Source organism: Lissotriton helveticus, chromosome 1_1 (assembly GCF_964261635.1).
Source record: "Lissotriton helveticus chromosome 1_1, aLisHel1.1, whole genome shotgun sequence".
NCBI classification, from domain to species: domain Eukaryota; kingdom Metazoa; phylum Chordata; class Amphibia; order Caudata; family Salamandridae; genus Lissotriton; species Lissotriton helveticus.
This window is the reverse complement of record NC_136057.1, coordinates 153,578,572-153,602,708: the sequence shown is the minus strand read 5'-3', so window position 1 is coordinate 153,602,708 and position 24,137 is coordinate 153,578,572. Positions and strand designations below refer to the sequence as shown.

Genomic DNA, 24,137 nt, shown 5'->3' with positions numbered 1-24,137 from the left:
CAGCAACCTGGGGTTTGTTCAATAGCTCCTTTACCAAGATGAATTTCACCTTCAGAGTCAATTCTGAATTTACCACGCAACTCTTTAAATTAATTTTGCCATGAGGGACATTGGTTGGAAATGCTCCCGTCCACCCAGATGCTGGACAGAGGTACCACATAGGTTATGGTTTGGCCTTACCATTGAGCATGTTGCGAGAGCCTATTGCCTCTGAAAAAACTGTTCCTGCGGGTGTTGTAACTTTTTCCTAAAGGGTATATGGGCATGCAGTTTGCCACTCACACTGTATCTTGGGAAACCTTTCCTTTTCTCCAAGTAGACTGTTTATACACTTCTGTCTTCAGGTAATGGAGTTCTTGACCAGCATGCGTTCCAAAGAGTCCTTGGATGCACTTATGGTCTGAAGCAATCAAAGATGGGTTTTGGGAACACATGAAGCCATCCTGATTCCGCTCTTGATCCCACTTAATAAACCAGACCGGAGTTTCATAGCTGTCTACTGCATTGTAGCAGTCTTAACAGCGTGGGGAAGCTTCCAACCCTCAAGGCTGTGGCTAAAACTGTACATACCAACAGCATCCATGCTCTTGCTCTTTTTTTGAAGGTGCTGAGGAAGTAAATGTGGAAGCCCTGGGGCACTTCCTGGAGGTGGCACAACCAAGGATTCCGGAGGATGAGATTCTGGCAATTGGTAATTTTTCCCCAGCATGTAGCCAACTGTTTTCATCAACTAGAATACTGTAGGAGGTGGGGGTCCAGGTGCCTTCCCGAGAATCCCTTTATGTTATGTCCTTCTGAGGAGTGAGGAATTTGGATATGCGGGACCTGTCATAACTTCTCTCACTAGAGAGTCTAGCGTAACAAACCTTTTTCATTTTAGCAGGCTCATCTTCAGTCAACCAGTGATGGTTATGCCTCTGCTCTGTATGCTTTTGTGGAACTCATGGAAGGTTAGGAGACAATGCTGTTGATGCCTCTGATGGCATCTGGGCAGTTGTGAGCGATCCTCCACTGATGGCAGTGGGCAGGGCTCCTCAGTAGAGTGTTGCATTTTTGGAGAAGATGTAACACTGACACTGCAACTCTCCAGTACCTCACATTTTCACTGAACATTAACATCTAGCCTTTCTGGTAAGCTGGAAAAACAAACCGGCACTGTATGATGGGAAGGGTGACAGCTTATGATGTTCATTAACCACTTGGATGCTAAGCTCCCTGATGTTCTGCCATGTAATTTCCATTGAAGTCAATGGAAACTCCATGACGAGCTGAGCTCGTCATGAGCGTCGAAGGGGTTAAAGGTACCGTGTCTAATTAGCACAGAGTGTGCCAAGCTTATTAGACACTACATTTCCCTGTATTTTGAGGTTCTGAAGAGGGTCTAGCACGGTGGTGTTTTCAGCCAAATGTATTGTAATGTTAAAGGAGAATGTACAGAAAACGTTGCCTATTATTGGCATGTATACATTGTAAAAAAATGTAAATGGTGTTCTGTGGATCCCGCACACGCGTGCACATATTCTACTATTTATGGCTATCAGGAGAACATCGTAACAGAGAACCAGAAATGTATTTTAAGTATCAGAACACGAGGGTGAAGTAGCATATTCACAGCTGTCCACCCTCAAAGATGGACAGTCTGAGGTTACCTGCACATGCTGGTCAGACCTATACATAATGTAGCTCAAGCTCTTCTTGCCCCTCGTTCTGCGTCCCATTTACTCAATCAATGATCTGGAGAAGGCTATACATGTATCCCCATAATATAAGACGGTGACATCAGGCGGCACTACACAGAACCCTGCTTTTTCTAAAGTACCTGATTTCATAGCTAACAGGCGACACCTTTAACACCATCAGCTGATCATGATTAAAAAAAAAATAATAATAATTGAACAACATATTTTTTGATTGTGGTATCCCTGGACTTACACACAAGCAACCCCTAGAAGCCTGAGAATGGAAATTCCTGCAGAGAGCCTCAGACGTGACATGTGGCACCTAGATGTTGCATTTTCCAGTTGATGATTTACGCTAGGGCCAATATCTATGCAAATGTTTTGCTCCCAACTGTTTTTCATCCATTAGCATTCCTTTTTGTTTTCTGATCTAAATCCGAGAATGATCAGATCCGGTAAATGTAACAGGAACCATTAGTGGCAGGTAGCACGCTGATCTGGAACTCAAGGTTAGTAGTTAATACTGTGATTACTGGTTTTTGTATTGTGGAAGAGGGGTTGGCGCCGCGGCCAGAGCGACTGACTCCGTAATCTGGGGACCACGGTTCGATCCCCGGCTCCGGTGGCAGGTTAGCCCAGCACCATGTGACTCTGGGCAATAGCTCGCTTAATCTTCCCGACGGCCCCCAGCGCCTAGAGACCCTTACGGGTGATTGTGCGCTTTACAAATGTGGACTTTACTTTACTTTTGTGCTTGCACGAAAAACATTCCACGCATTTAGTCCAGTTTCTTTGTGGTAGATTAAAGTAATACCAGTGAAAAATGTTTATTAGTTGGGACTATGTGAGTATATGGAAATGGTTGGTGGGGGTGAACAGATAGGTCTTGGTCAATGAAATGAGGCGTGGGCTATTTGCAGACATATAATAAATTGAGAAGAAGAGAGACTGACATTTAGCTTAGAAATAGGACACACGTAGAGGATGAAAAGTAAGGAGTCATTTGACTGTGAGAGATAAACTATAGTCAAGGTTAATTATTCATACAAGGCTTTAGGAAGATGGGGTGTTTTTTATTTTATTTTTTATTTTTAAGATAGCGTGCAATCTGATGATGTAAACCTACAGAGAATACAACAATACTTGCATGTGACATAATGTATGTCATTATTTGGGACACTATGACCACTCCTATTCGGGGTGCGGAAGCACTTACCCACAAGTGTAGTGTGTCACCTGTGTGGATATGCTGTCTTTGCTTTGAGTCAGTGCAGGAATTGCTACCATGTCTTGTGTAATGGCTACCAACTTGTGGTTATTGTAGGACGTTGGCTCTTTATATAGTACAACAAAAAGAGATACTGTGCAAAGAGTCCAGGTATACTTTATGAGTGGTCAGGGGTTTGCTCTAGCAATCCCACGGTGCTCTTCTAGGGGGTAGTGTGGTCGAGCAGCCTTAGGCTTATCAGAGAGGAGTGCAAAACATCTGCAAATACAGACAGTAGTCAATAAATGAGACACACAACTAAAAAGGAGATCCACACCAATTTATAAAAATAACACTGATCTTTACATAACTTTGGGCACCAAGGTCAGCAAAATCAGGTAGGAATATGCTACTTACCAGTATGCATCTGTTCTTGGCATGTAGGGCTGCTGACATTCATATCTGTGCATAGATCGCCGCCTAGTGTTGGGTCCGAATGATTGCACATTGTTGTCCTGGAAGAGTCTTCGAAGTATCACGAGATAGGTGGCTCCTCCCCTGGACTACAGTGCGCATGGGCATCCCCTCCATCCTCAGATTGTTTTTCGCTATTGTGGCAGAGATGGAGTATGATACAGTAAGTGATGTCCATGCTAGAGATTAATTCTGAGTGCTACAGCTGCGACAGGCACCGGGGAGGAGGGCGGGCGATATGAATGTCAGCAGCCCTACATGCCAAGAACAGATGCATACTGGTAAGTAGCATATTCCGTTCGAGGCATGTGGGCTGCTGAATTCATATCTGTGCATAGAATGGATAGCAGTCTCCCCCTTAGCGGTGGTTGCCCGTGCCAGCTGCAGCAGTCTGAAAAAGAGTCTTGAGAACAGCCTGTCCTACAGCAGCTTGCTGCTTGGAATGTACATCTACACAGTAGTGTTTGGTAAATGTATGTATGGTAGACCAAGTGGCTGCTGTACATATTTCTTCTAGAGGAATGTTTCCTAGGAAAGCCATGGATGCCCCTAACTTGCGTGTTGAATGCGCTGTTGGGGGAACTGTTAACGTGCGGTTAGCTTTCTGATAACAAATCTGTATGCACTTAACCATCCATCTGGCTGCACCTGATTTGGAAATGGGGTTGCCTTTATGCTGTGGTGAAAAGGCAACAAACAGTTGCTTAGTTTTCCTGAAATGTTTTGTCCTGTCTATATAGTACAGGAGAGCTCTTTTGACGTCTAGTGTATGTAGAGCTCTTTCTGCCACTGAATCTGGATTTGGGAAGAACACTGGCAGTTCTATTGTTTGATTGATGTGAAACTGGGATACCACCTTTGGCATAAATGTAGGGTTTGTACGTAGCACTACCCTATTTGCCTGAATTTGGATGAATGGCTCCTGAATAGTTAGGGCTTGCAGCTCACTAACTCTTCTAAGGGATGTAATCGCCACTAAAAAAGCCACTTTCCACGTTAGGAATTGTATTTCACACGAGTATAGAGGTTCAAAGGGTGGTCCCATCAGTCTGGTTAGAACCACGTTTAGGTTCCAGACAGGTGAAGGTGGGTGTCTTGGAGGAATCACTCGTTTGAGTCCCTCCATGAAAGCTTTAATAGCAGGTAATCTGAAGAGTGAAAGGTGCTGCCTGTTTTGAAGATAAGCTGCCACCGCAGCTAAATTTATAAGTATGGAACTGTAGGCTAAATTGCATCTGTGTAAATGTAACAGATAACATATGATGTTTTGAGTTGATGCATCTAGCGGATTTACGTCATTATTGTTACAATAGATGACAAATCGTTTCCACTTTGCCGCATAGCATGCTCTGGTTGTAGGTCTTCATGCCTCCTTGATAATATTCATGCAGTCAGGAGGCAAGTTCAGGTAACCAAACTCTATGACTTCAGGAGCCAGATCGCAAGGATCAACTGTTGCGGATCTGGGTGCTGAATGTCTCCATGGCTCTGCGTTAAAAGACTGGGTGTTAATTGCAACCTTTGATGAGGCACCACGGAAAGTTCGAGGAACGTGGTGTACCACGGTTGCCTCGCCCACGTTGGAGCAACTAGGATGAGGGTCATTGAGTGTTGTCGTAGTTTGCGTGCCACTAGTGGTATGAGCAGGGCTGGTGGAAAAGCGTACGCAAATATGCCTGACCAGTTCATCCATATCGCATTGCCCTGAGACTGCGGGTGTGGAAACCTGGCGGCGAAGCTTTGGCATTTTGCGTTTTCCCTTGTGGCGAACAGGTCTATCTCTGGGTGACCCCACTGCTGGAAGTACGGTTGTAGCACTGAGGGATGTTTCTCCCACTCGTGCATCTGGTGGCTGTGTCTGCTGAGCAGATCCGCCATCTGGTTGTCCCTGCCTGGGAGGTGTTCCGCCATGAGGAATAAGTTCCTCTAAATGGCCCACTTCCACATGCTTTGCGCTAGATGTGACAACTGTGGAGAGTGTGTCCCTCCCTGCTTCTGTATGTAGTACATGGCAGTCATGTTGTCTGTGCGGATCAACACGACTTTGTTGCACAAATGTACTTTGAACGCCTTCATTGCCATAAAGATTGCCATCAATTCCAGCAGGTTGATGTGCATTCTCTTTTGCTGTGTCGTCCATCGTCCCTGCACTGTGTAATGGAGGACATGCGCTCCCCATCCCAGGAGAGATGAGTCCGTTGTCAGCACTATTTGTGGTACAGGCTCTTGGAACGGTCGTCCCCTGCAAAGGTTTTGTGGGTTCCACCAATGCAGAGAGTTGTATGCGCGACCGGTCACCAACACAAGGTCTTTCAATTGTCCTTGAGCCTGGTTCCACTGCCGTGCTAAGCACTCCTGAAGCGGACGCATGTGTAGTCTCGCGTGAGGGACTATGAAGATGCAGGAGGCCATCATGCCTATCAACTGCATAAACACCCTTGCTGTGAGCGAGTGTTGGGGGTCTGAATTTCTGAATCAGCAATTGAATGCTGTTGATTCTTGCTGAGTTTGGCTGCGCCTTTGCTGCCAGAGTGTCTATTGTTACTCCCAGGTACTGTTGTACGTGGGCGGGTTGAAGATGAGACTTTGGGTAGTTTAATGAGAATCCGAGGCTGTGTAGGAGGTGAATAGTGCGGGACATGTGGCTGGCACATTGCTGGGCTGACTTCGCTTGGATAAGCCAGTCATCCAGATAGGGGTAGACGTGAATATGGTTCCTCCGTAGGTGCGCAGCTACTGTCGCTAGGCACTTGGTTAACATCCTGGGGGCTGTTGTCACCCCGAAAGGCAGGACCTTGAACTGGTAGTGCTGATTCTGTATGGTAAACCGGAGATATTTCCTGTGTGCTGGATGTATCGGTATGTGGAAATATGCGTCTTTCAGGTCTAGTGTTGCGAGGAAATCTCCCTGACTAAGCAATGGTAGAACCTGCTGTAAAGTGAGCATGTGAAAATGTTCTGACAAGATGTATTGGTTTAGGGGCCTGAGGTCTAGTATTGGCCTGAGAGACCCGTCCTTTTTGGGGATTAAAAAGTACAGGGAGTAAACCCCTGTACCCTGTTTCTGTACAGGGTCGAGTTCTATGGCCCCTTTTTGCAGCATGCAAAGTGTATGTGCTCTGCGGACATAGGACGGTGTCTTGGGGGTATGTTGGGTGGAGTGGAGATTAGCTCTAGACAATAGCCGAACTGGATAAGTTGTCTCACCCACCTGTCTGTGGTAATGCTTTCCCAGACTGGCAGGAACTGTTGTAATCGTCCCCCGACCGGTGTTACATGGTCTGGGGGCAGTGACAAGGCGTCACTGTTTAGTATTGGCGGAGGATCTGGTGTTGTTATTCCCTCGTCCTCTGCCTTTGTTGCTGTTGCCACGGTATCCACCTCTATAGGTGGTCTGCGCGTTCCCTTTATTGTATGGAGTCTGCTGGGATGCCTGGCCTCGTGCAGCTCCTCTGTTACCGGAGCGACGAAAGGAGCCTCCTCTGAATTGTTGTGACTGCAAGGCACCCATAGACTTGGCTGTCTGTGTCCTTTTTAATCTTCTCTAATATTGTGTCCACATCAGGACCAAATAAATAATCAGGGTTCACAGGCTGATTTAATAATGTGGTTTGAATCTCAGGTTTGAACCCAGAGATGCGTAACCAAGCCTGTCTCCTGAGCAGGACACTTGTATTGATGGCCCTGGCTGCGGTGTCTGCTGCGTCTAGCGCACATTTAATGGATGCGTTAGATATGAGTTTTCCCTCTTGTATCAGTGTTTCTGCTCCCTCCTTATAGGCATCAGGCAAATGTTGTAGCAGTTGCTCTAGTGTGTCATAATGTGCCCTATCATATCTGGCTAATAGGGCTTGTGTATTAGAAATTCTCCATATATTAGCTGCTTGAGTAGCCACCCTTTTTCCAGAAGCTTCTAATATCTTAGACTCCTTGTCTGGAGGAGGAGCATTCCCAGTGGTTTGTGAGTTGGCACGCTTACGAGCATTTGATACCACCAAAGAGTCCAATGGCAGCTGTCCCTTAATATATGTAGGGTCCACAGGTGCCGGTCTGTATTTCATTTCGATTCTGGGGTTAACGACCCTTGCTCTTGTGGTTTCCTTTCAATTTCCCAATCCCAGTGGTTTGTGAGTTGGCAGGCTTACGAGCATTTGATACCACCAAAGAGTCCAATGGCCGCTGTCCCTTAATATATGTAGGGTCCACAGGTGCCGGTCTGTATTTCTTTTCGATTCTGGGGTTAACGACCCTTGCTCTTGTGGTTTCCTTGAAAATGTCTCCTGCGTGTTTAAGGACACCTTTCAACATTGGCAATGTTTTGACTGATTTCTCTGAAGAGGAGAAAGTGTCAAATAGGAAGTCTTGTTCAATTGGGTCAGCATGCATTTCCACATCATGATTGTGTGCAGCCCTTTCTATTAATGAGTTAAACGCAGCTGTATCCTCTGTTGGCAAAGTCTTGACAGGATAAGAAGGAGTGTCCGGAATAGTCTGACTCCCCCGGGTCGACAGGGTCTGCCCAGGCTTGAGTCTGGTCATCCTGATCCGTGTCCACAGGGTAATTAAATTCTTCATTGTAGTCATACCCCATATCCTCATCAGTGCGTGTGGGTGAGTATGCAGAGGTGTCCTGGCCATGGTACCTTACAGACTCAACAAAAAGGACAGGTGATGTGGAAGAATCCCTTTTCTTTTTGAGTGGAATTTTATGTTTCAAGAGGATTTTCTGACCTGATCTTCCTCTGATAAATAGTAAGTCTGCCAGAGTCGGAGTCGATATGCAGCTTCGACTGGTCATCATAGGAGGGCTCTTAGTACACAATGTCTTCTTCCAGAGAATGACTCCCTTTCCCCATCGACACCTTCTTGGACGTTTCGATCGCTGTTTCGGATCGAGCTCTTTAGGCCGTGCAGTTGGGGGCAGTCCGAATTTTATCGGTGGCATAGTATTAGTACACTGACTGACCTTCTTTGGGGCTGGTGTCGTCATTGGTCCGACCGACTTTGTCTTTTCGCCAATATGTTTTTGGCCTTGTGTCGACTTAGGCGCCTGTTGCGTTGGAGGCGCGGTCTTCTGCCTCGACTCGACGTGGTCCTTGGAACCGCCCTTGGACTTCGGCTCGAGGCCTTTGACGAACTGTGGCCTGTCGACTCGATGCTTCGGATCGGGAACCTTCCGAGACTCGAGTCCCTTATTTGTGTCGCTGTCCGTCGACCTCGTCGGTTCGACGTGCCTGACTTTAGTTATGGACTTTAGCGTACCAATCTTCGGCTCGACACCCCTTAGTTGTGACCCCGCAGGGTCGTCGACACCTTTCTTCTTTGTCGAATCCGATGGATCCGAACTCTTCGATCCGAAGACTGTCTCCAGCAGTTTCGGTTTCGTTCTTGACTCCATGGCTTTTGGTTTCGATTTAACCAGTGACTGGTAATGTTCGACCGATGGCTCGTGTGATATATTCTTAGCCGGGCCGAGACGCGGAGCTATAGAATGTCCGTCATGATCTTGGCTAAGGCCTGTTGGCGATGCCTCGACCTGAGCCCTTGGAAGTCTTTCCGTGTCTCTTATGGGCCCCGTACTCACTGTTGGGCCTGGTTCATCGCTCGAGTCGTCATCGACGGCTCCGATGGCCCATGCGTCGTCCCTTACCTCGACGACGATTTCTTCGTCGTCTTCATAATAGTTGGAGTCATGCTCCGAACCGGGATCGGACTGCTGTTCTGGATCCTGAGTCTCGACGACCTCATCGTCTTCTTCATCGAAGATATTCACCGGGTCGGGCGCTGGCCTCGTCATCGTCTGCCTCGCTGCGCGTCAAAGCCGAAGCGTCTTCTTCGACCTGAATTGAACACAAGCTAGGCAGTTGGCCTCATTGTGCTCCGGAGATAGGCACTTGTTACACACAGGGTGTACATCGATGTGTGGGTACTTAGAATTACAAAGGGGGCATCCTTTGAACGGGCTCCGTTCCATCGACGATCGGGCCTCTGGTGTCGAAAAGGCCACGTGGCTCTCTTCGACGTCCTGCTCGAAAGAAGTGAAACAAAGTACTCGGCACCGGTCGAAATGACAATACCGACGACCCCGAAGGCCTTTTGGCCTTTAGAAAAGTTTCCGAAGTTGAGTAAAGAAAAGTACATCCGAACCCAATGGCGGAAAAAACAATCTGAGGATGGAGGGGATGCCCATGCGCACTGTAGTCCAGGGGAGAAGCCACCTATCTCGTGATACTTCGAAGACTCTTCCAGGACAACAATGTGCGATCATCCGGACCCAACACTAGGCGGCGATCTATGCACAGATATGAATTCAGCAGCCCAAATGCCTCGAACAGTATGTTTCGAGTTACGAATTTGTACAGGTTTTTAAAAATGGACAGTGCAATTTTTGGAGCGGTAATGTTATGTTATGGAGAAAAGATATACTGCAAACAGGTACTTTACTGTGACTTACAGGACCAATCTTCTGGACTTAAGGTGAATATAGGGCAAGGTCCAAGGCCACACCAACAGGTCACCTCGAGAGGCTCTGGGGCGTTCGGGTGCAGAGGTGTGTTATGGCAACGGCTGTCCCATGTAAGTCCATGTGGATTGGTCCAGTCAAAAAGAGACTGCAAGCTGGGACTGGAGGCCCAGTCTGGATGAACCAACAAGGGGTCTTAGGTTAGGTCTCAAGATGCTCGGGACATGGGGACACCTTCGGTCATCTACTCCTTAGGCCGTGGCGGTTGGGTGCAGATATGTCAGGTTTTAACGATAGGAGACACTTGTTGTATAGGGGGCCTTCACAGCGTCTGAGAGTCCACTGTGGGCAAACCAAAGATTGGCTTAGTATCTGGAGGGCCAGGAGACCATGATGGCACAGGTGGCCCACTTCAACTCGGGCTAGGGGGCACAGGTGCAGTGGTGCTGTCCGGTGTGGGATTTGCGGCAGTCAGGAGCCTTGAAGTTTTTTGGGGTGCCTGCAGCTCTGCTACTCTGCAGCAGGGTAGCAGCTCTGCTACTCTGCGGCAGGGGAGCAGCACCGCTACTCTACGGGAGTTCCTGGGTCTTGTGTGAAGTGCAGGCATTCCTTCCAGGCTTTTGGAGGCATAGCAGCTGCAGAAAGTCGACTTTGGCACAATTGTCGGGGCCAGCAGGGTTGGCGCCAAGTCAGTTGGTGCTTCTCCGTTCTTGCTTTTGCAGCTCTTCTTTCTGGTCGGCAGGATCCGATTTCCTGGTGCCAGGGGCTCCCCTATAGGGTATAATCAGGGAAGCACTCTGAATTGATAGTGCTTTCCTTGGAAGACAAACCGTAGGTATTTGCAATGCTTCGGATGTATGGGTATATGAAAGCAGGCATTATTTAGGTCTAATGGGGACATGAGTCTAAGTGAACCCTACTTTTTGGGAATGAGAAAGTATAGCGAACATACTCCTGTTCCTTGATGTTGAAGTTGAACTGGCTCTATGGCTCCTTTGAGTAAGAGTGCTGTTATCTCTTGTTTGAGCAGAGCTTGGTATTGTATGGAAGGTTTATGTGAGCGGGGTGGAATATTTGGAGGAGTTGTGATGAGCTCCAGACAGTAACCTTGTTGGATAATGTCCAACACCCATTCACCTGTTGTAATGGATTTCCATTTTGGGAAGAAGTTTTTCAGACGTCTCCCGACAGGTGTTCGATGGTCAGGAGGAAATGTTGAGGACGTCATTGTTTGGTGGTAGTATTTGAGATACAAGTAGAAATTTCCCATCCGCGGCCTTTGAAATTATTACCCCTATATGTGCCCCTGTAGAAGACTCTAGAGGTCGATGGCTGGCCTTAGTTTTTTAATATAAGGACCCTGAGGTGTCTGTATATGCTGATCTGGCACCCTGTTTGAAGGAGGGGCGTCAAAAGGACCTACATTAGGTGGGAGTTTGGAGGGCACCCATAGATTTCAGTGACATCTGTGTTCCCTTTTTTCAAAGGCTGTATCTACTTGGGGTGAAAATTGCAAAAAACACAGTTGATGGACAGAATGTAGAACAATGTCATACATTCACCCCAGTACAAGGATCTGGGCCTAAATCCATCGTTTTTTTGCACTCCACACCACTCTGGGTGTCTACTTGGGGGCCAAAAATGTTCTGCTTGTCAAAAGGGAGAAGGACCGCCTGCTGGACTTTGTTTTAAAACTGGAGACACGAAGCCATGCGTGTCAAGGTAGCAGAATGCTTGTATTTATGCCTCTAGCTGCAGAGTCACTGGTGATTGGTGTATATTTGATGAAATTATTGGTAATTAGCTTACCTTCATTGTCTAATTCACACCCCGCTTTTTATATTCCTCTGGAAGATACTGAAGGAGCCCCTCCATCTGATCCCAGAAGGGCCTGTCTGTTAGCAATGCACCAATGATTAGCAGACTGGGCTGCAACCAGTTTTCCTGATGCATCAAGGAGTTTTGACTGTCTAGGGAGGTGCATCCCCAGCTGTTTGGAGTTAGCTGCTTTTCTTGCATTGGCTGCTACCACGGAGTCATGGTTAACTGTCCTCTAATGTAAATTGGGTCAGAGGGTGCTGCCTTGTATTGTTTGTCAACTCTTGGTTTGATAATTTGTGCTCTCACTAGATCTCATCAGCGTGACATAGCACTCCTTTAAACATTGGTAGGTACTGGGATCCTTGCTGTGCAGTTAAGAGAGTCTCAAAGAGAAAGCCATCTCGATAGGGTCTTTGTGCAGGGGTTCCTGGTGGAATGCCACAGACCTGGCTATTAATTCTTGCTAAGCTGAAGCATCATCTGGTGGGGATGGGCATATGGGGTAGAGGTCTGAATCTGTATGTGGGTCTATGTCATAGGTATCCCATGGGTCCAAGGGATGTGTGTCCTCTCCTATGTCACTATTATTATCGCTAGTAAGTGAATGTGTGTGATGAGGTGAAATGTTGCCTTCCTTAGACTGTCGTGGTGAAGCAAGTGGCTGAGTGGAGGATGGGGCGGTGATGGTGGAGTTGGAGGGATGGGGATAGGGATAGGGCTATTGGCCATGTAATTTTTTTCTTTTTGAGAGGCTAAATAGGAACATCAATAGCCTCTTTGAAAGACAATGGTCTTTTAGAGGGAAGAGGCGTTGCAAGTTGAAGAATAATTTTCTTTGTTCCGGGCTGAATCTGTATTTTTTTTTGCCTCAGATCGAGCCGCACTTGTGTAGTTTCGAGGATAGACTCAGGCAGACTTTTCGGTCCAGAGGTGTAACATTCAGTGCCGGAAAGTGTTTTGTTTTTGGTGGCGGCGTGCCAGGAGCGGGGTCTACTGGCAAACCGAAGGGAGCCCGAGACGATTTTTAACTGGAACGCGTGAATACATCCAAACCAGTCGGCAGAAAGAAACAGTCTAGCAATGGAGTTGACACATATGTGCAGTATCACCAAAAGGAGTAGTCACACAGCCTCATGAGTCAAAAAACGTCTTCACACACAAACAACTTGCAATCAGCTGACTGCAATAACTGATGGCAGACTTATGCTAAACGTGTGTATCTACAGCCACATATGCCTAGAACACAAAGTTTAGTATAGATGGTTGGTGGCCTCAAATGAATCACTCAAAGAAGTAAAAATGTTTGCACATTTGTGTCTGAAAACTTGTTCTTGTAGATTGTTTTAGGTTCAAATAGTAGAAGGCTGGGGGTCTCTGACTTCCGATAGTCAATGTGAGTGGGTTGGGGGGAATCCATACAAAGTCAAAAGGTTAAGAAACACTACACAATACACTGTTGGACTTAAGGTTTGCCCAGGGTGGCAGAAACCCTCCTTAATATACTTTACAACACTTATTCATCCTTTCTCCCACTAACAAAGTGCTACTTTGAACACATATGATTTTTCTGTTACGTGTCACAACCCAACTGTAAAACCTCTTCCAGCACCAATCGCGGTGACTCACTGTTCCGACTTGTGGCAACTAGTTACGGTGCAAGCGAGTAACAATGCTTGTAGCAGGAACACCTGGTTTCTGCCTAAGGATGTTGGCAAATTCCACTGCAGGTTGTTGCTGCAGCATTTTTTCTCCTTACCTTAATGCATATTGAACATTTGCAAAAGACAAAAAAAAACACATCCGTCTTGAAGAGACCCGAAATACTCACTGTCACAATTCTTGTTTATATTTCATGCAGTGATCTGGAAGTAACAAGCCTATACGATATACATCATCAAATAAAATAACCCTTAAGCAAAAACATGTGCTTTATTAATAACAGTGTGTTTATCATCAATGCAATAGTTTGTAAGCAAGAAGTCTGAAAAAAATACTTGACAGCACAAACCTATTACCAGAAAAATTGTCATTACGTCGTACCATACCATGCCAGTTAGGCCAGACTTATCATGCCTAACCTACCTTCTTACCCGCCAAGCCATCCTACAACACCCATCTACCCGACTACCCCACTTAACCTTCCTTAACATAACCACACCTACAAAACCTTACCTAACATATCAGAACTATTCTACATACCATTCCTTTGTGAAAAAGGAGAAGTTATGTTATGGGACCTCTGGACCAACCTAAGGTAATGCAGCCGGCTACTTAAAAAACTTGATCCAACTGGCGAGACCTCAAGTAGTGGCCGAAGGTACTGCAGCCAGCTACAGACAGCACTTGTGTCAAACTAAAGGGACCTCAAGTAATGGCGGAAGGTACTGCAGCCGGTTACAGATAGCACTTGTGTCTAACTGGAGGGACCTCAAGTAATGGCCGAAGGTACTGCAGCCGGCTAGAGATAGCACTTGTGTCAAACTAAAGGGACCGCAAGTAATGGCCGAAGGTACTGCAGCCGGCTACAGATAGCACTTGTGTCTAACTAAAGGGATCTCAAGTAATGGCCGATGGTACTGCAGACGGCTACAGATAGCACTTGTGTCTAACTAAAGGGATCTCAAGTAATGGCCGATGGTACTGCAGACGGCTAGAGATAGCACCTGTGTCTGGCTGGAGGGCCCTCAAGTAATGGCCGAAGGTACTGCAGCCGGCTACAGATAGCACTTGTGTCTAACTAAAGGGATCTCAAGTAATGGCCGATGGTACTGCAGACGGCTAGAGATAGCACTTGTGTCAAACTAAAGGGACCGCAAGTAAAGGCCGAAGGTAATGCAGCCGGCGACAGATAGCACCTGTGTCTAACTTAAGGGACCTCAAGTAAAGGCTGAAGGTACTGCAGCCGTCTACAGACAGCACTTGTGTCTAACTAAAGGGATCTCAAGTAAAGGCTGAAGGTACTGCAGCCGGCGACAGATAGCACATGTGTCAAACTTAAGGGACCTCAAGTAAAGGCTGAAGGTACTGCAGCCGTCTACAGACAGCACTTGTGTCTAACTAAAGGGATCTCAAGTAATGACCGAAGGTACTGCAGCCGGCTACAGACAGCACTTGTGTCTAACTAAAGGGACCTCAAGCAAAGGCTGAAGGTACTGCAGCCGGATACAGATAGCACTTGTGTCAAACTTAAGGGACCTCAAGTAAAGGCTGAAGGTACTGCAGCCGGCGACAGATAGCACTTGTGTCTGGCTGGAGGGCCCTCAAGTAAAGGCTGAAGGTACTGCAGCCGGCGACAGATAGCACATGTGTCAAACTTAAGGGTCCTCAAGTAAAGGCTGAAGGTACTGCAGCCGGCGACAGATAGCACTTGTGTCAAACTTAAGGGACCTCAAGTAAAGGCTGAAGGTACTGCAGCCGGATACAGACAGCACTTGTGTCAAACTTAAGGGATCTCAAGTAAAGGCTGAAGGTACTGCAGCCGGATACAGACAGCACTTGTGTCTGGCTGGAGGGCCCTCAAGTAAAGGCTGAAGGTACTGCAGCCGGATACAGACAGCACTTGTGTCTAACTAAAGGGACCTCAAGTAAAGGCTGAAGGTACTGCAGCCGGCTACAGATAGCACATGTGTCAAACTTAAGGGACCTCAAGTAAAGGCTGAAGGTACCGCAGCCGGCTATAGATAGCACTTGTGTCAAACTTAAGGGATCTCAAGTAAAGGCTGAAGGTACTGCAGCCGGATACAGATAGCACTTGTGTCAAACTTAAGGGATCTCAAGTAAAGGCTGAAGGTACTGCAGCTGGCTACAGATAGCACATGTGTCAAACTTAAGGGACCTCAAGTAAAGGCTGAAGGTACTGCAGCCGGCTACAGATAGCACTTGTGTCTAACTAAAGGGATCTCAAGTAATGACCGAAGGTACTGCAGACGGCTAGAGATAGCACCTGTGTCTGGCTGGAGGGCCCTCAAGTAATGGCCGAATGTGCTGCAGCCGGCTACAGATAGCACTTGTGTCAAACTTAAGGGATCTCAAGTAAAGGCCGAAGGTACTGCAGCCGGCGACAGATAGCACTTGTGTCAAACTTAAGGGACCTCAAGTAAAGGCTGAAGGTACTGCAGCCGGCGACAGATAGCACTTGTGTCTGGCTGGAGGGCCCTCAAGTAAAGGCTGAAGGTACTGCAGCCGGCGACAGATAGCACATGTGTCAAACTTAAGGGACCTCAAGTAAAGGCTGAAGGTACTGCAGCCGGCGACAGATAGCACTTGTGTCTGGCTGGAGGGCCCTCAAGTAAAGGCTGAAGGTACTGCAGCCGGATACAGATAGCACTTGTGTCTGGCTGGAGGGCCCTCAAGTAAAGGCTGAAGGTACTGCAGCCGGCTAGAGATAGCACATGTGTCAAACTTAAGGGACCTCAAGTAAAGGCTGAAGGTACTGCAGCCGGCTACAGATAGCACTTGTGTCTAACTAAAGGGATCTCAAGTAATGACCGAAGGTACTGCAGACGGCTAGAGATAGCACCTGTGTCTGGATGGAGGGCCCTCAAGTAATGGCCGAATGTGCTGCAGCCGGCTACAGATAGCACTTGTGTCAAACTTAAGGGATCTCAAGTAAAGGCCGAAGGTACTGCAGCCGGCGACAGATAGCACCTGTGTCTAACTTAAGGGACCTCAAGTAATTGCCTGATACTGCATCATTCCTCGAGAAACTGCAGATTACAGCTTTTGTAGGGCATGTGAATTCCATTGCTGCTTTAAAAGGAGAAACCCCTATTGGCTTTCCCACTGCTTGTATTCTTTGTTGTCTACATTGTGTTGTATGCCACAACCTCATGAGCGCCTGGAGACTCTGCAATTTAATACTGCATGGCAAAACGTAAGAGCCATAACCTAGAACTGCACACTATCTCAGAGCAATATGTCATATTAAGTTAAAAGAAAATCTAAAGCGCACCTTCGTTTCTAATGGTGAATAGAGAATGCAATTAATAAATCAGCATTTTGGGAATAACCAAGACGTTGACTTTTTCCAAAATCCAAGCAGGTTTGTATCTATTCCAAACACATGCCCTAGAATATAAACAAAGAAACTGACCACCTACTCTTGCCCTTTTAAGACTTGGAACAGTTATCATGGTAACTAGTAGGGCGTCTACTGCCAGATTTTGTATCACCTGTAATTTAGAAAGCCTTTGGAAGCCTTGAAAAAAAATACATTACAGCAGCCCAGCAAAGAAAGACTAGCTCAAGGGAAGAAGTTAATCCAAAACAACTACAGACCCATTCTCTGCATGGAAAAAGAGTCCGGAAAAGAGGACTGGGGAACTTGGTAGAGGAAGGAGGGTCTCATCCCAACAGCCCGAGGACTAAAACCCTGAAACAGTAATTCACACATTCCAGATGGCTAGATTACTTGAGTCTCCGTTGAAAGCTCTGCTATATCATTTAGGAATGATTCATCGCCCATTACAATACTTAATGACCTGGCTTTCATTCAGATTGCGGTGTACTGAGAAATGGATCCCCAGCCATCATGAAATCTACAAAAAACACAATATTAGTAATCCCTTTGAACTCTACGTTTGTACAACTCACTTCCTGGTTGTGGAACACGAGTATAAAATAGTATGATTTAGAATATCTCCATATTTTGTTATAAACAATCCGTGCTTATATTAAAAGTAATATATATTAAAATTAATTGCTCTTTGTGCTTGCACTAAACCCTAAACACTAACTTCACAAGTACTTGTTGATAAGGACAGCTTGTTCACTCTCACAGATAGTGGTGTGAATGTAGTCTGTGGAATTATACATGATTAGTCAAAGAGGCATTTCATTTGTTCAGGAAGTGACAGTGAGCTATCAGTGAACAGCAATATTGGTTGACCTTTGTATTCCATGGGAAAGGTGTGTGAGCACCCATGAGAATGGAGGTATTACTCTAGGCACACAACAGAAGGGATGGAAGATAGGCTTACCCTCATATTTATTCAGGATGGAGGAGCAGTGTTCTAGCACCTCGTAATACTCTTCCAGAATTAGCTTGCATTGGCAATAATTGAGCAGCAGAGGAGTGATTTTCAAATCAAGCTGAATCCAGTCTGGGGAACCTGGCTGCTCCTGAGGAAGAAGAGAAATGAAAGAATCAGAGATACCCAGAATATGCCACGGACAGAGGAGGTTACAGGTGGAGAGCAGGGCACACAAACAGAAAATGGGTGGATGAGAAGAAACAGGTTGCAGCCCTCATACCTTCCTCTGCAAAACTGACAGCCCATCCACAGGAGTCTTATGACGTTTTCTGGGGTGGGATGAGAGGAGAAGTACGGGTGCCTTCTCTTTGGAGCACGCACAGCGCACACAGACATGGGGAATAGCACATGGGAGGGCCAAGACACGAGCACAGAGAGGAAGAGGAAATAAAGCAGCAAGTGTTCATAATATTTTTAGAGAGATTTGTGAGAATATGGGGCTATGTTGCAGTATCCCCATCCCACTTTTTATCTGGCTTTCAGTGTATCTTCGACTGTAGACTGCTGGGTCCCTGCTGTCCAGGTTCCCAGTACCAGTGTTATTTCCCTGAAACTGATCCACAATTGGCCCTTTAGGCCCCCAGTAAGTTCCTCGTTAAAAGTACATGGGCACCTGGGGCATTGGGACTGAAGAGGGTCCCCAAGGGACCCCTCACCTAGGTCATGCAGACTGCCACTGCAGCATGCATGGCCTGATGCAGACAAAACAACAAAGTCGACAAGCCTGTGTGCCATGCCAACTAGCATTGCCCAAGATATAGGTAAGTCACCCCTCTAGCAGGCCTTACCAGCCATAAGGCAGCGTGCACTACATCACAGGTGTAGGCATATCTGCATGAGCAGATATGCCCCTACAGTATTAGGGTTTATCCAATAATATTGTTAGTGGCAGAGAAGCCATAGAGAGTACATGGGCTGGGAACTTGACAACTCGAGTTCCACAGCACCATGGTGGATTCACTGAATCCAGGAGTGTTTGGTACCAGTGTGAGATTTATTAAAACATGTACTCAGAGGGCACCTCAGCAGGGCCCCATGAAAACCTACCGACCCTGGTGTTGGCACGGACTGGCTTTAGTCAGCCTGCCACCCACACACATGTTTCTGGACCCCTGGGTGGAGAGCCTGAGCTCTGTGGGCAGACGGGGGTAGGGGGGGGGGGGTTGAACAGGAATCAGGGAGCCTCCCTCCCCGCCCCTAAGCCAATCACACAATCACAACACTGCAATGGCAGCGTTGTGATTGGTCGGGACGCAGACCAGCTAGGCGTCTATGGGGAGGCCATTTTCTCCATGTAGGTTGTAGGACTCCCCCAATCACGGTTAGGTCTATGCCCCTTCCCAAAAGAAGGTGGCATTATAGAGTGTGTAGTCACCCCAGGTAAAGTGCCCATTGGCCTACTACTCACCAACAAAGTCCCATAAATTTAGTATTTACAGGGCTTCCCAGACCTAGAAACTAGATCTGTAACAACCTAAGAAGACATACCTGCAGAGAAGACTGAAGACGATGACTGCCTTGGCCCCAGCCCTACCGGCCTAGCTCCAGCCCCAACGAACCTGTGACCCGTCTTGCAGCCAGCGACCTCTGAAAACCTTGGGAGGACTGCTGCCTTTGAAAAAAAGACTACAATCCCAGAGGACAGCGGCTCTGTCCAGAAGAAATCTACTCCAAGGACCACACATCTAGGTGGATCCGCTTCCCTCGTCCACTCTGTACTCTACACCAATGGGCTGAGTCTCAGTAGCTCACCTGTGCAGTGAAGTCTCCCCAGCGATCCTAACCACAAGTCCAGTGTTAGCTGACCTCCACGATGGCACCTGGAGTGTGAATCCAGAAGCTCTCCCGGACCGGCTTCGGTTAGAAGACTTTAAAGTCGAAAGGCACCCCAACACCTGGGGCCCCTGGGCCTATTCATACCCCCGAGCCAGGGATCTGTTCAGATCACTTCCTGATCCCTTTCCAACTACACCTGAAGGATGGGCTGAGGGCCACTTCCTTACCGAAGGATTTAAGAAGGAATTGGAGTAGGGTTTTCCTTTTCGTCCCTTACCCTGCATCTGAAGGACTCCGAGCCCTCCATCTCAAATAACCTTGATGTTAGCATCACAAACCTCAATACATGGGTCAGAGATGCACTCTATTCAATTACACCCCAGAGGCCTGTCAACTCTGCGAGAACTTCCCCTTCCGTCCCTGGTTCTCAGTAGAGATCAGAGCCAAAAGATGTGAGTGCAAAAGACTGGAGCGCAAATGGAGATCATCTTACTCCCAGGAGAACAAAATTGGCTATCGAGCAGCACTAAGAGAGTACTGTAAACTTTTCATTGATACAAAAAGAGATTTCCTAGCCGAGCGCATCGCCAGTGCCAAGAACTCGTCTAGAAAAGTTTTTAAGATTGTGAAGTCCTTTACGAATCCATTAGCACTCACACACTCTATTCAATCGTCACATTTTTTTGAGGAGAAAATAGCCCTGATATATGCGTCTTTCCCAGCAGAACCCTGCCCCCTAGGGGTGGCCACATCTAGCAACCCCTACGCCTCCCAGCCAGTATTCACGGAATTTGCAACAATACCCTTGGAGGCATCTATGGCCGAACTTCAGAAATGTAAATCCGGGTTATCTGGCGATCCCTGGCCAGCAAAACAATACAGCGCACTGGCTGAGTGCCTTAACCCTCCTCTTACTGCCATCTGGAATTCCTCACTCAGACAGGGGATCTTTCCATCAGCCTGGAAACGCGCGTTTCTTCTCCTTATACTGAAAAAAGCGAACGCTGACCCTGAAGTCACAGGCACTCGACAAGCATCCTGGACCTCCTAGTCCCTCCGGGCTATTCTATTCTCACGAAAGACCGGCCCATCCGAATTGGCGGTGGTGTTGCCATCATCTTAAAAGAGGAACTACAAATTTCCCTTGTCAATAATACTAATTACTCCACCCTTGAATACCTTGAAGCTTAACTCAAAAATCACGGCTCCCAACCCATTCGCCTTCACAACATATATAACCCTCCCGGCAATGCTCATCCCTTCGTTGATGAGTTATCCAACATTCTTACACAATCCTCACTTTCCAATTCCCTCAACATTTTCCTGGGAGACCTTAACCTCCACTGGAATGAGCCCAGCGATCCCTCTATCCCCATCCTTTCCAACCTTCTCGAGATCAATGACCTAGAGCAACTCTGTCACTCCCCGACCCATTCCCAAGGAGCTATCCTAGATGCCATAATTAATAGCAAAGATCTAGCCCTCCTATCCAACATTGTTCCCATCGACTGGTCCGACCACCATCTCATACTGTTCTCTATAGCGGTCTCTGCCACTCCCCTGCCCACGAAAACCACTAAACCCTCGAAACTGACCAGAAATTTGAATAATATCCCCCCGGATGTACTGGAATCCAAACTCCATGCCCAACTTCTCGCCATCCCGCCCTCACTTAACGCAAATGAGCTTACAGAACACTACAACAAAGCAGTTATCGAAACCCTAGACCTCCTGGCCCCGCTTAAGCTCAAAAACCAAAGAACCGTTCCTTCCAAATCAAGGTTTAATACGGAGCTTTAACAATGAAAGACGCTCACTGAGACAGACGGAAAGAACATGGAGACTGCACCCTTCCCCCTTGCACCTAGCTCGCCTCAGACTTGCAAGATCCTCCTACAAAAAACACATCTTTAAACTAAAAGCATCCTTTTTCAGAACACAACTTGACCAAGCCAAAAACAGACCCAGAGAACTGTTCAACATTGGTCGCAATCAAACCTCAGCCGCTCCACCTGTACTTATGGCCTCGACGACCAGATGCGAAGAAATAGCCCTCTTTTTCTTTGAAAAAATTGCGAAAATAGAGCAATCCTTCCTGCCGACTCTGACCCCTACCTCCATACTACACATCCCCCTACTGCACCTGCTTCCTGCCCACACCCCCCACCCCCTCCACGACCCTCCATAATACTGATCTCACTCCCTCCTCCTTTCCTGCCACCCTCCAAGATTCTAATGCCCCTAACACTCGCCCTGAAAATAACGCAACTTGGCATAATTTCCAGCCAGTCACTGAAAGAGATGTCTTTGACATCATTGCCAAACTTAAACCCTCCTCCCACACTAAAGACCCCCTCCCTTCTAAACTCGTCCAAAACCTCAAACATATCATCACACCTGCCTGGACCTCGATCATTAACACCTCCCTAGCCACCGGTTGTGTCCCCACCTCCCTTCAACTGGGACAAATCACCCCCATTCTTAAAAACCCTACGGCTGACCCTAATGACCTCAACAACCTCCGCCCTATCTCCAACTTGCCCCTCCTCTCGAAAGCCCTTGAAAAATGTGTCCTTCTTCAGCTTGACAGACACATTGAACTTTTTAACTTACTTGACCCCTCCAATCAGGCTTCAGGAAAGGCTGCAGCACCGAAACCGCCATGCTTAACATTATAGATGACATCCACCACTCCCTCGACAATGGCGAATCTAGCCTATTGATCCTCCTCGATCTCTCCGCAGCGTTTGATACCGTTAACCACTCTGTTCTTCTCAAAGTCCTTAAAGAACGATTCGACCTTAATGGCATGACTCATAATTGGTTTGTCTCATACCTGCAACACCGCGCTCAGCAAATTAAAATGCACAATTGCCTTTCTAACCCCTCCCCCATCTCTCTAGGAGTTCCACAAGGATCCATACTATCTCCCTCTCTCTTTAACCTCTTCATGGAACCTCTCACCCTCATTCTCAAACAAGCAGGGATTAACTATCACCTCTACGCTGACGAAACACAACTCTACCATAAGATAAAAACCCATGCTGACATCCTCCACCTCAACAACACCCTCATCAAAATTCAAGCCTGGTTCCACTCGAACCATCTCAAACTTAACCCAAAAAAAACTGAAATTATTCTTTTCTCCCCAAAAAACAACCAGCTCCCCATCCAAAAGTGGATCACAGACCTTAACGCCCTCAACTGCTCCTTGTCCCTAGCCACCTCAGTCAAATCCTTGGGCATCTCCCTTGACAATCGCCTAACTCTCAACGTACACATCAACAACTCTGCCAAAGGAGCCCTCTTTACCCTCCGTAAACTTAAGAAAATTAAGCCCTTCATCCCAATTGATGACTTTAAACTGGCAGTCCAATCGCTTGCTCTATCGCGCATTGATTACGGCAATGCCATCCTCACCGGAATTCCCAAAAGCCACCTGGCACCTCTTAAATCTGTGCTCAACCTCGCGGCTAGGCTTATCACGGACTGAAAACGATTAGACCACATCTCTCCCGCCCTTAAGTCCCTTAAATGGCTCCCCATTGAAGGTAGATCCAAATATAAAACAGCCTGCATTACACACAAAATCCTCCACCAAAACACACCGACATACCTCTCCAACATACTGACCAAAGCAGGCTGCACGCGATCACTGAGAAGCTCTAAGACCCTCCTACTTATCCCCCCCTTCAGAAAAAGAATTCCACTCAGTCACGCTCCTTTTCAGGCAATGCCCCACTTATTTGGAATGCCCTCCCAAAAGACCTCCGCTGTAACCAGTCCTACCCCAGCTTCAAAAAAGAACTCAAACTTCTTCTCCTTAATAAATACTGGGGTTTCTAATCGCTTCCTGGTAGCCTCGCCCTTCTGCATCACCCCGCCTAGCTGCTCCGCATATGACTTGTGACCTCCCGCCTGGCCAACTCCCTTTCCTTCTATCTGATCACCTTACCTCCCCTCCTCATGACCCTCAGTTCTCTTGCATGTTTTTTTTTTGTGTATACTTAAGTGAGGCTTCCTGCCAAACTGTGACCGCTATTTTGTATTAATCATAGTGTCTAGCAATTTGTTTTTACTCTCTTATCTAGATGCCATGTATCCTATGTGGACTTGCTCTTTTATTATTCCATTGTCTGTGCTTATACACACTGTACCTGTATGGAAACACCTTGTAAAGCGCTCTGATACTCCTGGGTCCAGCCAGCGCTATATAAAACCTCTTAAATAAATAAATAAAATAAATAATTACAGGCCCATCTCTCTGCTCCCCGCCCCGCTAAAGATTTAGAGAAACTAGCCCATCACCAACTGGCAGCTTTCATGGAGTCCAATGGTCTACTACATGAGTCCCAGTCCGGCTTCCGCCCTGGCTTCAGTATCTGCGTTGATTGAGATGGCTGACTCCATACGCTGGGCGGTGGATGGAGGCTCCGCAACCATGCTGGTGCTTCTAGACCTGTCAGCAGCGTTTGGCACGGTGTCCCATTCCATCTTACTAGATCGCCTTAAACAGACTGCCATCCAGGGGACAGCGCTGAACTGGATCTTGTCGAGAACAACAGGTCTCGATCCACCCTTTCACCTCCTCCGCTAAGCCACTAAAATGGGGGGTGCCCCAGGGATCTGCCCTGAGCCCACTACTTTTTAATGTCTACCTGACAGCTCTGGCGGAGCTCATTGCC

The 24,137-nt window shown here is 47.2% G+C and overlaps 1 protein-coding gene across 1 annotated transcript in view; it reads right to left on the bottom strand.

Annotated features, from left to right (window-relative positions):
- AIP (AHR interacting HSP90 co-chaperone) overlaps positions 1-24,137 on the bottom strand; it is an 81,858-nt gene that overhangs the window by 5,051 nt on the left and 52,670 nt on the right. Inside the window, exon 5 of the mRNA XM_078659288.1 lies at positions 17,623-17,764. Within this exon, the coding sequence (XP_078515414.1) occupies positions 17,623-17,764 (142 nt within the window). The remainder of the gene's footprint in view (positions 1-17,622; positions 17,765-24,137) is intronic.